Below are 12,031 nucleotides of genomic sequence, written 5' to 3' on the forward strand. Positions count from 1 at the left end.
ACCCTGGGGAAAGATTCAAGGCCCTTCTGGCTGGGAGTCCTTTGCTCTTTTGCAGATTTTTTTTTTTTTTTTTTGAGAGCAAGAGAAATTCGCGTTTGCATTTACTGAGTGATTCACCATCCTCGCCAGAAGTGATTTTTATTTTGATAGAAAAATCTTAACGTTAAACCCCTTTTCAAATAGGGATTAGGCCTAAGGCAGGACCCAGATATTCTCATTTTAGAGCGAAAACAAACATGGATTTAAATCCATGTATCTAGCGGTGCTCTCCCCGTTTTTGGCTCTAGTTATGTGGGCAGAAGGCCCCGATCCATACTGGGACCCTGAGATGGGGTCTTACGGGCGGGATTGCCTTTCTCCTCCGGAGTCAAAGTAATAGGGCAGCTGGAAAGGAATGTCTGTTGTGGCCCATCACATCCACGATGCAGTGTCACTCTTTGCTGCCACAAGCCTGAAAGTTTTCTGCGGAAACGGGAAAGCAGCGAGAGGCGGGCGCGAGCAAGGCCGAGCCTGGGGCTTGCGCGGCGGGGTGGGGAGCGAAACTTGCGTCCAAGTTTGAAGGGACTTCCCGCTCTGGGAGGCTCCGTCTGGCCCGGGCAAGAAGCTGCCTGGGGGGCGGAGTGCTGCAGCTGCGAGAGGAGCTAGCGGGAGGGAAGGAGGAGGTGGCCGCCCGGAAGGGAGACGGTGGGGAAGTAGCTGCACAGAGAAGAGCTTCTGGACCGTCCGTCCCGTCCCATCCCTTTCTCTCAAGCGGGCACGGCGCGGCAAGACTTGCTCTACTGACCCGTCCCGCCGAGGAAATGCAAAGGTAAGGGCGCCAAAGTTTTGCGTTTTCGTGGAGGCAATGGGTGTTTTCCACGCCTCTTGTGCCTCCAGAGGCCCGAGGCTCGGGCTTTATTTGCGGTTTCCTCGACAGGGATCTCTTCTTTCTTTACCTCGCCTGCCCGTTGGGGCGAAATCCGAAAACGACCGCAAAGAGGGTCACGCTTTAGCAAGCGGGAAGGGAGGCCGGAGCGGCGCTGCCCTGCTCGGGTTGCGGAGCTGAGGCTTCTTTGGTGGCGGCGCATCTCCTGGCGAGCCAGACCGGCGCGTGCGTCAGCGCACGCGAATCCTCCTGAAAGGCTTCATTTGTTTGTTCCTCCAGGGTCGTGTGTTAAGCCCTGTGGAAAGGGGAGGTGTACGCTCTTTATTACTTGGAGGAGAGAGCTGGCAGATGTCCCAAGCGAGAGAACCTCTTCCTCCGGGGCCTGAAGGGCCAGAGCGTGCAGCTCCTGCAGAAAGCAGCCTTTTGATCTCACTCCCTCGAGGTAAGTGGCTCCAAAGTTTCTTTGGAAGCGCAGAAAACACGGCTGAACAGCTGAAATGATACACCCGTAACTGGGCTTTATGCATGGGGTTTGTGGAGGATGGGGGTTGCCTTCTCCATATCATACCCCCCCACACACACACATGCAGGCACATTTCACTTCCTGTCGGGGAGGGGAGAGTTCTTAAAAGCAGCCACAAAATGATACATTCGTGTCTCATCACTTCCTTTTTCTTCTCCAGTTCAAAACACTAGGTAAACCTTCCCCAACCTGGTGCTCTCCAGATGTTTGGGACAGTAGGTCTCATCTATGACAGGTGGCTGAGACTGATGGGAATTGTGGTCCAAAACAACTGGAGGGCACCAGGTTGGGTAAGATTTTACTAGATGCATTCAGGAAGATACCGCTACTCTTATTGCCCTGTTTTCCTGGCCCTTTGCTTTTGACACACCTCCCAAATTCCTGAGCAGGCTGAAGAATGCAGAAGTAATGTGTACTCAGCCTCATTCACCTTACAAGTCAGCTGCAGTTCTTTCAAAGTTTTGGAGTGGGTTGCTGCTTGATCTTCCCCCACTGCCCCATATCTGCAAGTGTTTACATAGGTAGCTGCTCCAACCCATTTTAATTTCCTGTTTGTGCAGTAGAATGTGTGTGAAGGGTTGCTTAACGTTGCCTGTTATGTTAACTTGTCATAAGATTGAAGGAGGCAAGGGATATTGGAGAATTGCCATGTGAATTCATTCTTCTTTATCTGAAGTGCTCTGTGCTGGATCCCCCTTGGGGTGATTCCCTTCTCTCTAAATTAAAATAAGTTTAGGTCCGTCTTTCATTTTTAAGTTAGTGTATAGTAGTTCTGCCATTTCTTGATTTTTTACAATCAGCAATTTTCATTTAAAGGATATTAATGGCTACAAAATATTATTTGATGACCAAAGAAATGCATGGTGATATTGTTGCAGCCACAACCTAAACTTGCAAATGAATCTGAGTTACTAGAAATATCTGTAAAATAATAATAATAAATTATCTTGCTTGTGGAAGTGATTAATTGAATTTCCTTTCCATGTAGCTTTATGTAAACTTGCACTGTTAAAGAGTAGATGCAGAAACTAAATAACAGCCCAATGCAGACCCTGTTTGCTCAATAGTTTACCACTTAAGTGTGACTAGAACTTCAGTCCTATACACCAGTGCACTGTAAGTCTCATCAAACATAATGGGGTTTACTTCCAAGTTAAAAAGATGTCACAATATATTGCACAAAGAGCTGCAATAGAGAGTACTGCAACTGACTTTTTATGGCTATGATTATGGGCCAGAATTAGTAGCATGGCTTGCAGCCACATCATGGTATTTTAAGAATTAAATCCCAGTTACAGAAGGGGAATTTCAGGTGGGACCATCGCTCATGGGAAAGAGTGATGTAAGCCTTCCCTGTGTAGCTGTAGTCTTGATGAAATGCCCCCCCCCCCCCGCCCATGACTGCTCTTTTTCGGTTGCTGTGGGTAGTGCTTGTGGGGGCAGCTTTTATTGGATTGTGGCTGCAGAGACAATGTCCTGGGTAGTTATGCCCTAAGCATGCTTTTACTGATTTGTCTAGTACTCTAGCTGCACCTCTTCCTGGCAAATTTGGGGCTCACCATAGTCATTCATGCTCTGATGTTCTCCAGCCTGCTCTACAGTAATATACTCTACAAGGGACAGTGATACACTCTACAAGGGTAGAGTGCATCTGAAAAATGCAAAATGTTGCTCCCATGTTATTGTCTGGTGTTAGCCATTGTGAGCATATTGATATTATTACATTTGTACTTTTTTATCTGTTTGATTTTTTTCTGAATTGGTTTGAAGTGCTGTTGTTGACTTCTTTAAATGGCTTGGAATCAGGGTCTCCGAAGGATCTTCTGCTTCCATTCATGCTTCCACTTGTGTTTCATAGCTGAAGGCTTGTTTGGGGAAGTTTGCTGAATGTCCTCCAGGACCAGGCCTTTTTCATTGGTGGTGGTATCATTCTATCAGAATGTCTTTCCCAGAGTGCTTTGTGGGCCCTGTAACTGTAAACGTTAAGATACTGGGACAAAACTTGATTTCACTGCTATTTCTGTTGGCTTCCTTTCTTTTAACTTGTGGTGGTGTTATGCATTATGCATATTTTTCTCTACTAAGGGGTATTTTCTATGTTTTATTTTCCTGCTGCCGTTTTGAATTTTTGCATTCATTGTTTTTATTGTGTCCCTTCTTGATTTTAAAATACATTATTTGCTTCTACATCACACAAATGATTTATTTGTGCTATAAGTAATTCTGTAGCAAAGTAAGCCAGCTGCCCTAACTTCTGCAACAGTTCATATTTTAGTACATATTTTTTTGGAATGTGTGGGTAATTCCTGTTCCTCCCTTTGTTTTTCACAGTTAATTTTTGTTTGTCCATTTCCTGGTCAATGCAGGCCTTACTAAATGCTGTATGATATGCTTTACTGGAAAAAGTGTGTTGTTCCTTGTTTCATGTGACTTAGTACTAAAATCTCTGCAAACATCAGCTCTTCTATAGGGTATTCTCTGTGTTAATGACGTACAGAGAGTTGTTCTTGATCCAATTTGGACATAGTGGCCACACAGAATCATAGAACAATAGGGTTGGAAGGGGCCAGAAGGCTACTTGATCCAACCCCCTGCTCAGTGCAGGATTCCAAATTAAACCTTCCTCTCTGATGGCTGTCCAGTTGCATCTTGAATGTCTCCAGTATGGGAGAGCCTACAACATCCCTAGGTAATTGGTTCCTTTGTCTTACTGCTCTAACAGCCAGGAAGTTTTTCCTGATATCTAGCCAAAATCTGGCTTCCTGCACCGTGAGCCCATCATTCATGTCCTTCACTCTGGGATGATGGAGAACAGGTCCATGTCCTGCACTCTGGGATGATGGAGAAGAGATTGAAAGGCTATCAAAGTACTTGAAGAGTATGATCATATCTCTTCCCAGTCTTCTCTTTTTTAGGCTAAACATGGCCAGTCCTTTCAATCTCTCCTCACAGGGCTTTGTTTGTCAGGTTCTCATGTCCCAATTATCCTGGGGCATGCATTTCCTGAGTTCTCATGAATGAAGTAGGAACTGCCTCCTCCAATGTACTGCTTGAATATGCTGCCTCCTATGTACTGCAGGAGCGAGGAGCTAAGTAACCCAGGGATAGAAGATGTTCCTCCATTGTGTAGAGGGCAGTTGGGTAGCAGGAACCAGCTCATCTGCTTACCCTTTCTTTGTTTGAAACAACCCTGAATTGTTGCAAAGTCCAAAGTATATCACTTTGTCAGCATGTGTCCTTATCTTAGAAGAAACTGGTCAGAGTTTCATAGGCTGAAACAGCTGTCCTGTTTCTATCAGCATATTGTTGTCTCATTATGTAAAACCCATAGAAGTGCAAACTGCTTAGTCACACCTAGACTATGTGCCTCCTACTTCAAATGTCATTCATTTCAGGAGGCCATTCGAACTCTGAATCGTTTAAAGTCTGAATCAACTTTCCTCATTAGAAATAATGGAAAGTGAATTAATCAGTTCCCAGACCCTAAACAATACAAATTTCAATAAACTTAAACAGCAATTTAAGGTAAAAATAACACATGCCAAAATTATTAATTTAAACTTGAAAACAATAAGATACGTAAATATGTACTGTATAATAAAATGAAAACTGCATTTACTGTATTGCACGAGCATTACGCAAGGGATGTTTCACAGCGAGAGATGACTTGGGTGCACAACAGATGACATTTATGCAGCGACCACATTTTTTCATTGCTCGTGCAGTTCGAATGTAGAAGCATCATGCAAACTTCAGAGCAATTTTGTTGTTTAGAGTCATTTGAACTACCAGTCACCACTGTATTGTGCACATGGCCAAAGGCTATTGTGTCATGTTTTTCAGGGCACCTCAACTGTGGAATGTTCTTGCCAGAAAGGTTCCCCTGGTGCCTGCCTTTTGAACACCAGGCAAAGACCTTTTCATTTTCTGCACCCTTTGAAAATGACATTTTAATCATGTTGACTGTCTTATGCTGTATTTATGTTTTTAGCTTATTATATATTTTCTTTTTTCTCCTCAAGAATAGAAATGTAGAGTGGATACAATTGAATAAGAATTACACATCCTCTGCCATAAAAGAAAGTCAGCCAATATAAAACCAGATGCAAGTCTATGTCTTTCTTACACCATAGATAAACTGCACTGGGACTTATTGATCACAGTATGTTTACGGATTTGATTCTAGTTCCTACCTGCTATATTTTAGTAACATTGCAGGACAGTATTTTACCCATTATTACAAAAAAGTGAAACTTCATGCAATTAGATAGCTATTCCTATACATACCAGTTTAAATAACAAACATTAATTAATTAAACCGCCAATGCACTCACAAGCAAGGAAGAAAATCCCTTTTACTTATATCTCGGTGGGAACTGCTCAGGTATGCAACAGAGGGCAAGATGACAGGTCCACTATCTTAGCCAGGTGGACACAAACCCTAATATGCAATGGTGAAAGAATAATTCAGGCTATCTAGTCTCTCTCTAAAGGAAATTGGATTCCCACCCAGTCACTTCCATTCAGTCAGCTACAGCAGAAGTGAACTTTGCAGGATTTACATTATTTCTGAAGAGCACCAATTAGCCAGGTGCTGAATAGTGGCTAAGGCAGGTGGACAGATGCTCAGAATTAAGGAACAGAGTAGTGCATATTCTATTTAGGAATTTGCTATTGGTAACAGAGCAGAGCTTGCAAGCTCCTTCAAATTTTCTCATAAGAATCAGTTCCTGGTTTTCTTTCATGTTTTCTCACTCTCTAACCTCCAGTAGCCTAATTTGGGACAGAAACATAGGTGCAAAACTTTTTAGTTGTTGCTATTGTTAGACAATTGGGAGCCTGACAATCTTGCTGATCTATTGCAAATTTCTCAGAGACCCCACTACTAGATCTTATTCTGCCTTCTGCTCATCACTGGGCTCTCTCAGGCCAAGTCATCAGTTGTGTTATCTCTGTAAAAGGAAACTAACAGGAGCCAGTAATATCTGCCAAGTTTGGGCTGAGAAATAATAGCCTATCTACACTGTGAACTGATAGTGTGGGAGGAGATATTGAATTGCATTCCAAAGAGGAAGAGATGGGCTGAGTCATTGCATAACTGGTTCTTCCACTTCCTAAGTGCTGATTTGAATTTGCACCGAATCTTAATTTGGAAAACCAAACCAAATAAGTATGGTGATGCTATTGTATTTATCTCTATTTCTGCTGTTTACCTACATCTTTATTCAGAGGCCGTTTCCCATGTCCACCCTGTGCCAGTCTTGCAGCTTCCTGAAAGTGCCACTCAGATCCATCATAGCAGAGCTATGTGTTATTTATTTTATTGTAAGTACACATGACTGTGATTAGGGTCAGAACTGTGGCTTTCCAGCAAAGCGGGATTTTAGCTTCTTCATCCAGTTTTTGTCCTATAATCCCTTTCCTTGTGGAATCAAGAAAGGCTTTAAAACATCTCTTCAGGTGACTCCTGGAATTTTGGAACAAAAAAGGAAAGGGGATCATAAATCCCCATGCAGAGTACAACACATACTTGCACCAACATAAATAATCTGAAAGTTTAGTTTGACCTTCAGACTCTCAGCTTGGGCTCTTTAGTCTGTTGCAAGCTCAGAGTATCCTAGAAGATAAATTAAAGGGGATGGGTGTAATATAAAGAATTAACAGGTAACTGGATTTCTCAGTTTTCTAAGGAAACTTATTCACCAAGTAAATCAGTTTGTAACTTTATGTGGGTGAACATGGGAATTTTGTGGAAATAGAGAATAAATGCAAATATAGTACCCTAATTTAGAATAGCAACAGTCTCTTGTAATGAGAGATATGCTTCAGGCAGAGAATATTTCCTGAGTTTAAAATGTGGCATTTTTGCCTCTGTTGTGCTTTAATAGAAATATCAGCCAATTGATATGATTAAAACTTGAAGTTTCACAGTTTCTAAGAACATGTAGAACACTTACTGGTTTTACTATTATGAGTAATAAGATTTCCCCTCCCTTTACTGGTTTCTCAGATTTATTAAGTACTACTTTTCGGAGTGATGAGTCATCCTTTCTGACAATTCTCTGTAATTATCTTGTATTCATCTTGATTCTAACATAGCCATGAATGTATTAGTATCAACTAAGAAAATGGAAAATTTCTGGAATGCTTAAAGTGTTAATGTCACTGAGAGACACTTCTATAATTCAGTAATTTCATTTACAAGTATTAATGCTCATGTGGTAATGATATTCTTTCTTAAGTCAAAGCTAAACTGTTGTTTTAGCATTTAGTTTTTGCTCAGAGCATGTAGTTCTTAGTTTTAGTTTTGGATCATGGATCTTTTGCAGTTAGAACCTGAAGTCTACTGAAGGGTGGTGGCATCCAAACTTGGTCTGAAGTTTATTATAAGAATAATTGAATAGTATTGTCTCAGTGCAGAAAAGGCAAGCAGCTTCTCTGGTTAAAATACTGCTTGCCTCTTATGTGCTACTGACAGCTGCTGTAGAACTGCTAAGTGAAATCTCTGGCACTATTCACAGCTCTTTTGTGAACATATGCATGCCTGAATTGGAGCCCAAGCATTTAATATCAAGGCTACCAAAATATCTGAAATGTACTTCTTAAATTCAGATATTTTAAGCAAATAATGCTTTCCCTTTAATTATGTTTGCCAGTTTTATACTTAGGTAGCTGAGTTTAGGGGTGTTTATATAATCTCCATAAGATCAACTTCTCTTTAGAAGTTGGTTGTGTTTCAGGAATTGTTTCCTCAAGGACTCTGATGTGATCATATTCATGACATCTTTGAATATGTGTAAGTAAATACATCCAGCAGTTTTTTTCTTAATATGAAAGTTCCAAATCTGTGTGTTTACATATATTGTGTGGTGTACCTATTTGGTATGAGCCTCAACCTCTTGCTTTCACATTGTTTATGATCAGTTTTCAGAGGGCAAAGTGTTTGTGTAAATGTAACACCTTTTTCCCCGGTAAAAGATATAGTATCCTAAAGCATTATAGCATTACCAGAGAACCTTCTGCATGAGGATCTGCTTTCCTGGCTTCTCCTTCTCCATATGGTAATTCAGGCTTGAGAAAATTTTCCCATTGGAACTAGTGGAAGGCATTTCAAGCTTAATTAACATGTGGGGCAGACTGATAATGGAGGGGGGGTGTAACTGGGGTGGGGACAGTTAACCCATTTCTTTGCTTTTATCTCTATGAAAATCACCCTCTGCCTGGTAATTAATCTGGGACAAAACTCCTTTGGATTCCAGGTGGAAACATTTTTCAGGCTTAATTGTTGCATGGGGCCTGTGTGACTGTAAGAACAGCCACTCCAGTTCAGACAAAGCAGCTATCTAGTCCAGTTAGTTCCCAGAGTGATTAGGAGGTCAAGAGTACAACAGCACCTTCTATTCATATTCCTCTGCAAATGGTATCTAGGAAGGTTGTGAGCTCTCTCACACTAGAGGCATTCAAAATGCAGCTGGACAGCCATCCAAGAGGAATGGTTTAACATCAGTGTCCTGCATTGCGCAGGGGGTAGGGCCAGATGGCCTTCTTGGTCCCTTCCAACTCTACTGTTCCCTGATTCCATTATTCAAACACTTGAGGTATTATATGGACATGATCACTAGCAGTCTTACCCTTGATAAATTTGTTTGAAGCTTCCTTAAAGATGCCCAAGCCATCCTTGTGTCTTATGACAGCAACTTCCATAGTTTATCTGTGTTCCATGTTCCTTTCATTTGTCCTGAATTTTCCACCATTAGCCCTCATTGATTATTCTTGTTCTAGTATTATGAGAGATGAAAAAAGCTGCACTGCTTTTATTCTCTACACCATGCATAATCTTACATGCCTTTATCATGTTCTGCCTTACCATCTTTGCTACCTGTCATCCTGAAGCCAAGTGGAAATGATTAAGCAGAATGCATTCATATGGTTGCTCATTCAACCATGCAAATTTTGCAATTTGCAAACAATTTTGAATTATCGTGATATCAGAACATGGTCATTGGTTTATCCTTTCAGCAAGCTGATTTCGTGTGCTACTTATTCCTTAGTTTATAGCAGCATCCAGCATTGTTTGAAACACTGCTGTGTTCCATCAAGTCATCTCTACCTTATTGCAACTCTGTAAATGAATGCCCTTCAAAATGTCCTGTCCTTCACAGCCCTTCTCAACACAAGGCTATGGCTACTTTATGGAGTTAGTCTGTCTTATGGTTGGTCTTCCTTTTCGTCTTATGCCTTTGACTTTCCCTAGCATGATTGTCTTCTCCAGGGAGTCTTCCTTTCTTAAGATGTTCTTAGTCTGGCAACTTTTTGCTTCAAATCAATTTCTAACTTGATTTGATCTAGGACCCACTTGTTCATCTTTCAGTCAGTGCAGGGTATTAGTAAAGCTCTCCTACAGCACCATTTCTGAACACATATTTTTTTTCCTGTCAGCTTTCTTCACCGTCCATCTTTCACACCCATCCATAGCAACTGAGAATACAATAGTATGGATGATCTTGGCCTTGGTCACCCATGAAATGTCCTTAACTTGTGTTGATCTGTTTTAGTTCCTTTATTCCTTCCAAATCTCAATCCTCTTCTAATTTCTTGACTGTAATTTCTCTGAGTCAAAGTATGCAAAATCTTTCACAGTTTTAAAACACAAATGCCAAATTGCATGGAGTGTATCAACGCAGCAAAAAAAAAAAAAAAAAGGTACCAGCAAAATATTGTGTAATCATGCAGTATTCTTCCGTGATGTTAGGAGGATTCATTTGATGCAACAGCATGACAGTGCTACCACTCTAGAAGTTTTGGAATATGACTCATGTGAAAAACATCAAGAGTTCGGGCAACTGGAATGACCAAAAGAAAGGGAAACTATGTAAGAGGCACTTCCTCATGCAAAGAATGAATAACATTTAAGTGATTAAAAAATAAAAAGTATATTGTATGAAAAGGCTTGATATGGAGATTGAAGTTCCTTAAAGGAGAAGGACATGTCATTAAGACAGTTTAAATAAGCCAAGTTATCCAAATAGTCCACATTTTCCAGTGGTCTATTGGTTTGCTGCATTTTTGGAATTTGTCTGTAGACTGTGTTTTGTCGACCAGAATAGAGAAGCAGCAGTTCCTTTTCATGTGTGCGGCAAAGAAATATTAGGAGGATTCATGCACTAGGTTTGGTGATGGGAAGGGTCAAGAGAGCTGCTACATAAAAGTAGCTTCAGATGGAAATGAAGCCTGCAGAAATACATGTCAGAATATGTATTTCAATAGCTTAATTGTAAGGTAGTCCATTTAGGATCACAGGGCCAAAACAGAGGTTACTTTAAATCTAGGTCTGGCAGTGGCAACTTTTTGTTTATTCTTTTACCATGCAGTAGATGCAAGGTCCCCCTAAATGCCTCCATAACCCCTGCTCATGCTATAGTTCAGTCTAGTATCCATTCTAGAGTAAAAAATTAAAACATGTAGCTGCTGGGCATGGATCTAACATAAGATCTGTTTTGGTTAAGAATAGGAGAAAAATCTAAGGTCCTGTTCCTTCTTAGTATATCTGTGTTCTACATCTTGTGACTCAGTGAAGAAAAGGGGGCTGTAAATTTCTTAAATTCTGTAGGCATTATGACACAATCCATTGGGGCAGCCTGTTGTTGTTAGTCCCAAAGACGTGCCCAACCCATTACAACCCCATGGACAACATTCCCCCAGGCCTTCCCATCCTCCACCATCCCTCGGAGTCCACCCAAGCTCAGTTACTCCATCTAGCCACCTCTTCCTCTGCCGTACCCTTCTCCTTGTGCAGTCAATCATTTCCAGCATCAGGGTTGGGGAAACCTATAGCCCTCCAAACAAAGAGATTATGGGTACCTTATCAAGGGCAGAAGGAGCATGGAGATGAAGATCGCCTCTATTCTTTCCTGCACAGTGAGGGGAAAACAACTGTGAGGGTGAAGAGACAGAGTTTGCTGTGAGATTGGAGTTTCATCCCTGACTTCAGAAGGCATTTTCAAGGGTGGAGCTGGGACTCCACACTTCCCTGTTGCTGTCTAGTCAGCATCTAGTGGGCATAAGATTGTGGCATTACTTATCTTTTTCTAAAACGTTTGAGAGATTAGCACTTTGGTGTTGTATTTAACCATAATCTCTTGGCCTCTATTTAACTCTTACCCCTTAAGCCATGCTAATGATTTGTAAGGAAATGCATTGAGGAATGTCCATTCATGTAGCCTATAAATATGAAAGCAAATCTTTCTAAAGTGGTGACTATAGCTTAATCTTGCTTGTTGGTTTTTTAGAAGAATGTGGGGGAGACAGAGAAGCTGTAGGAGCAAGAGAGCTAACAGAAACTTCCAGTAACCAAAGCATACAAGCAGACACACAAGAACGGCCTGTGTGGGGAAACTGCACTGATGATGACCTCATCAGAAGTAAGTATTTCCAGAACTAATTGCTGCTGTTTAGACTTGCATTTTTAGTATACTCTGGATGCAGACGGCTGAATTACTGAAATCTGTGTCAAATGTGTTTATGTTGAACTATAATATGTGTGTCAATGGAATTTCTTCCCAGGGATGATTTCTGTCAGTGTTCATCGTCAAAGATTAAATATCATGTTATAAACAGGCTGTTTGTATGACTTGAGTAAACAC

General features: G+C 41.3%; 1 protein-coding gene across 3 annotated transcripts in view; it reads left to right on the forward strand.

The window, feature by feature from the left end:
• The first annotated feature begins 594 nt into the window (after positions 1 to 594).
• The window catches only part of MDFIC (MyoD family inhibitor domain containing), a 59,859-nt gene continuing 48,422 nt past the window's right edge, over positions 595 to 12,031 (forward strand). For 2 of the 3 annotated variants that reach the window (XR_006413983.1, XM_044423085.1), the window contains exons 1-3: positions 595 to 808; positions 1,145 to 1,307; positions 11,678 to 11,809. Coding sequence is in view for 2 of the 3 variants with exons in the window: in XM_044423085.1 (XP_044279020.1) it covers positions 1,214 to 1,307; positions 11,678 to 11,809 (226 nt within the window). In the remaining variant the exon portion in view is untranslated. Of the gene's footprint in view, positions 809 to 1,144; positions 1,308 to 11,677; positions 11,810 to 12,031 lie in introns of those variants that run through there. The other variant, XM_044423086.1, reaches the window with a different exon arrangement.

Source organism: Varanus komodoensis, unplaced genomic scaffold (assembly GCF_004798865.1).
Source record: "Varanus komodoensis strain SLA01 unplaced genomic scaffold, ASM479886v1 scaffold13_1, whole genome shotgun sequence".
NCBI lineage: Eukaryota > Metazoa > Chordata > Lepidosauria > Squamata > Varanidae > Varanus > Varanus komodoensis.